Source organism: Sprattus sprattus (assembly GCF_963457725.1).
Source record: "Sprattus sprattus genome assembly, chromosome: 15".
Taxonomy (NCBI): domain Eukaryota; kingdom Metazoa; phylum Chordata; class Actinopteri; order Clupeiformes; family Clupeidae; genus Sprattus; species Sprattus sprattus.
The window spans coordinates 423,701-428,700 of NC_137913.1; the positions used below are offsets into that span (position 1 = coordinate 423,701).

The window sequence follows — 5,000 nt, forward strand, 5'->3', positions numbered from 1 at the left end:
CACCAGGGTCAGTTTAGCATGTGTTGCTGTATGGTACCAAAATGTCACACACTTTTTTTAATTTAGTGTAACAGACACACACGCACGCGCACACACACACACACACACCACACCACACCACACACACACACACACACACACACACACACCACACCACACCACACACACCACACCACACCACACACACACACCACACACAAAGAAAGAAAACACCAGAGTCAGTTTAGCATGAGTTGCTGTATTGTACAGAATGCCACACACACATTTTATGTTGTGTTCTCCCACACAGATAGTTCCCTTCAGCGTAACAGACATACACACACACACAGACAGACACACAGACACACACACACACAGACAGACACACACGCACACGCACTTGCTGTATTGTACAGAATGTGACATACATTTTAGTTCCCTTCAGTGTAACAGACAAAAGTGAACGCACACACACACACACACACACACACACACACACACACACACACTTGATGATCCACATGACATGATGCATGATCCACAAAAACATAATTACTAACAGAAAATACTTTTGCACTGAGTGCTAGCTGCTTAGCATGCTAATGTAACAGAACAAGATGTACACATATCATACAGACATGGGTATGTAACAAACACACACACACACAGGTATGTAACACACACACACACACACACAAACACACACACACACATACATGGGAATGTAACACACAGGTATGTAACACACACACACACACACACACACACACAATACAGACATGGGTATGTAACAGACACACCCACCCACCCACACACACACAGACAGATGGCTATCAGATGTTGGGGGTGTGTAAGGTGAGAGGTTAAAGGTTGAGGTCCAGCTGGATGTGGGGCTCCAGCACGGCGATGGCCAGCATGATCCCGAAGCCCAGGAGGATGCCCGCGTTCTGGAGCAGGAAGTAACCATAGTGACTGAAGCCCTGCTCGCTCGCGTCGTTATGGAGCATCTCAGGAACCTGCACACACACACACACACACACACACACACACACACACACACATTAATGTGACTTATTGTCATCCACATCTTCAATAACATGACAAGCAGTATACATATCTCACACACATATTGGTGTACAGTACTCATCTAACAAAACTTTGAGAACGGCTGCGAAGGAAGACCCTGTAGTCAGGGGAACACAGACATGTTTATGTTGAAATTCTTTATGTTGAAATAATGTTAAATAACCTGCGGGCCATCCACTGATTGCAAGCTCAGGTAGTTAGACTAGTTTGGCACCTGAGCAGCAAGTAGTGCCACAAAGAGTCAGAGTGAACTGACAAGGGGAAAGATTCCAATAACTCTGTGTGTGTGTGTGTGTGTGTGTGTGTGTGTGTGTGTGTGTGCGTGTGTGAGTGTGAGTGTGTGAGAGTCAGAGTGAAGAAGGACTGACAAGGGGAAAGGTTCCAGTAACTCTGTGTGTGTGTGTGTGTGTGTGTGTGTGTGTGTGTGTGAGTGTGTGAGAGTCAGAGTGAACTGACAAGGGGAAAGATTCCAATAACTCTGTGTGTGAGTGTGTGTGTGTGTGTGTGTGTGTGTGTGAGAGTCAGAGTGAACTGACAAGGGGAAAGATTCCAATAACTCTGTGTGTGTGTGTGTGTGTGTGTGTGTGTGTGTGTGTGTGTGTGTGTGTGAGAGTCAAAGTGAACTGACAAGGGGAAAGGTTCCAATAACTCTGTGTGTGTGTGTGTGTGTGTGTGTGTGTGTGTGTGTGTGTGTGTGTGTGAGAGTCAGAGTGAACTGACAAGGGGAAAGATTCCAATAACTCTGTGTGTGTGTGTGTGTGTGTGTGTGTGTGTGTGTGTGTGTGTGAGAGTCAGAGTGAACTGACAAGGGGAAAGATTCCAATAACTCTGTGTGTGTGTGTGTGTGTGTGTGTGTGTGTGTGTGTGAGTGTGTGAGTGTGTGTGTGTGTGAGAGTGTGTGAGTGTGTGAGAGTCAGAGTGAAGAAGGACTGACAAGGGGAAAGGTTCCAGTAACTCTGGGGGGGGGGGTATGTGTGTGTGTGTGTGAGTGTGTGAGTGTGTGTGTGTGTGTGTGTGAGTCAGAGTGAAGCAGGACTGACAAGGGGAAAGGTTCCAGTAACTCTGGGTTCAAAGCCTGTTGGCTTTTGTGTTATGTTTGACTACCTGAGTTTTTAAAGTTTAAGGGTTTATAAATGGACCTGTTCTGATGAAAAACACGCACAAACAGTAGTACTCACCATGTCCACTAGGGCGACGTAGAGGAAGAGGCCTGCGGTGAGGGCAAAGACCCATGAGGCCACGTTCTCAGCGTAGTGACCAATCAGGATGCCCACGGCCATGCCCAGGAACGCCATCATGGCCGACAACACGTTATACATCACCGCCTGCTTCACCGACATACCAGCCTTCAACAGCACCGCAAAGTCCCCTACACACACACACACACACACACACACACACACGTTATACATCACCGCCTGCTTCACCGACATACCAGCCTTCAACAGCACGGCAAAGTCCCCTACACACACACACACACACACCACCGCCTGCTTTCAAACATGTATGAGTAAACCTTAGAATAAGTTATAGATATACAGTACTGTGCAAAAGTTTTAGGCAGGTATGAAAAAAGGCTGTAAACTAAGAATGCTTTCAAAAATGGAAGTGTTAACAGTTTATTTTCATCAATTCTTCATAAATTAACAAAATGCAGTGAAGGAACAGAAGAAAATTCTAAATGAAATCAATATTTGGTGTGACCACCCTTTGCCTTCAAAATAGCATCAATTCTTCCAGATACACTTGTGCAGTTTTTGAAGGAACTCGGCTGGTAAATTGTTCCAAACATCTTGGAGAACTAACCACAGATCTTCTGTGGATGTAGGCTTCCTAAAATTCTTCTGTCTCTTCATGTAAACCCAGACAGACTCGATGATGTAGAGATCAGGGCTCTGTGGGGGTCATACCATCACTTGCAGGACTTTCTGTTCTTCTTTAAGCTGAAGATAGTTGTTAATGACATTGGCTGTATGTTTGGGGTTATGTTCCTGCTGCAGAATACATTTGGTGCCAATCATACGCCTCCCTGATGGTATTGCATGATGGATTAGTATCTGCCTGTATTTCTCAGCATTGAGGACACCATTCATCCTGACCAAATCTCCAACTCCACTTGCAGAAATGCAGCCCCAAACTGGAAAGGAACCTCTACCATGCTTCACTGTTGCCTGCAGACTCTCATTATTGTATCTCTCTCCAGCCCTTCGGCGAACAAACTGCCTTCTTCTACAGCCAAATATTTCTTATTTTGACTCATCAGTCCAGAGCACCTTCTGCCATGTTTCTGCACCCCAGTTTTTATGTTTTCGTGCTTAGTTCAGTCACTTGGCCTTGTTTCCTTGTCGGGGTAGAGCTTTTTGGCTGCAACTCTTCCATGAAGACCACTTCTGGCCAGACTTCCCCGGACAGTAAATGTCTGTACCTGAGTACCGCTGGTTTCTGCCAGTTCTGAGCTGATGGCACTGCTTGACATCTTCCGATTTTGAAGGTAAATAAGCTTGATGTGTTTTTCATCAGCTGCATTAAGTTTCCTTGGCTGACCACTGCGTCTACTATCCTCAACGTCTTCTTCAAAAGAGCTTGAACTGCACATTTTGAAACCCCTGTCTGCTTTGAAATCTTTGTCTGGGAGAGACCCTGCTGATGCAGTACAACTACGTTGTGTCTTGTTGCTGTGCTCAGTCTTACCATGTAAATGGATACAAAATAAACATTTATTGTTTACATTTTTCAAAGCATTCTTAGTTCATAGCATTTTTTCACACCTGCCTAAAACTTTTGCACAGTACTGTATGTCTATGAAAATCGCTGCTAGACGCTCACTGTTCTTGTGCTCCCACAGACCATTCTCTTTGAAATACTGAAATAGTCCTTCTTTAACTTTAACTACTTAACTTCTTTAACTACCACTAATTGACCATCATTGAGAAAAGTGACAAAACTTTTCTGTTGGCCATATCTGATATGCAGCAGCTGCTAAACCAAGCTTTGTTTATTGTTTCCATGGTAACATGAGCCATCTCAGAATAATTTGCCTTTCGCAGCTATTTCGCACTTCCTATATGCAATGCCGAATGATTTTTTTTTTATATTATATGACGCATCGACGATCCAAATCCAGGTCGACAATTTTTCACAATCGAATAGTCGGCTAATCATTGCAGCTCTAGTAATACAATGGTGTTGGCCGCAAGTTAACTCCACGTTAATGTTATCTTTTGTATATGAGCAGACTGGGACTAGGTACAATTGATTGATTCACATCAATATGAATGGATGACAAGACTAACAAGTGGTGTAAAATGAATATGAAAGTATTGGTTCGGTCAATTAGCGCGTTCTCTCCAAACAATCGCGGATGATGTCTCCTGTGAGAATGGGATATTCTCTCCATGAATTCGTGGTCATTTGAGCGTCCTTATAAGTGTTTAAAGAGGGTTTGCAAAGGAGTTCATGTCTTCAGACTTCTGTTATGTTCATTATCCACAAGAAGAGGCTATTCATGATTAAAACAAATTCTGGGTCTTGCCTTGGCTTTTAAAAAAGACGATAGTATCCTATGAAAACCGGAAACGTGAGACTCATGAAAGGCTGTGGTTAGCGGACCAATCACAGTCTTGCGTGGTGCGTGAGCCCTGCCTGGCCTCGTTGGACAGTGACACATTTTGGGTGACGCACTAAAGCGCGTAAGGGGGGTTATGGAACTGCGCAAGGGGCTCTTGTGTATCTAGGGTTAGGGTTGTGTATCTCACGTTTCTGCGTAAAACCCGAGAATAAAGACCACTATACAGCACCGTCTGTTTTACCGACATACCAGCCTTCAACAGCGCAGCACCTAAACAAACACACACTCACACACACACACACACACACACACACACACACACACACACACTCACACTCACACACACACACACACACACACAGACTCT

At 44.5% G+C, this 5,000-nt stretch overlaps 1 protein-coding gene across 1 annotated transcript in view; it reads right to left on the reverse strand.

The window, feature by feature from the left end:
* Nucleotides 1-813: 813 nt before the first annotated feature.
* The window catches only part of slc39a6 (solute carrier family 39 member 6), a 15,262-nt gene continuing 11,075 nt past the window's right edge, over nucleotides 814-5,000 (reverse strand). Inside the window, exons 11-12 of the mRNA XM_080853155.1 lie at nucleotides 2,244-2,434; nucleotides 814-995 (exon numbers count right to left, since the gene is read on the reverse strand). Of these exons, the coding sequence (XP_080709281.1) occupies nucleotides 843-995; nucleotides 2,244-2,434 (344 nt within the window). The 3' untranslated portion in view covers nucleotides 814-842. The remainder of the gene's footprint in view (nucleotides 996-2,243; nucleotides 2,435-5,000) is intronic.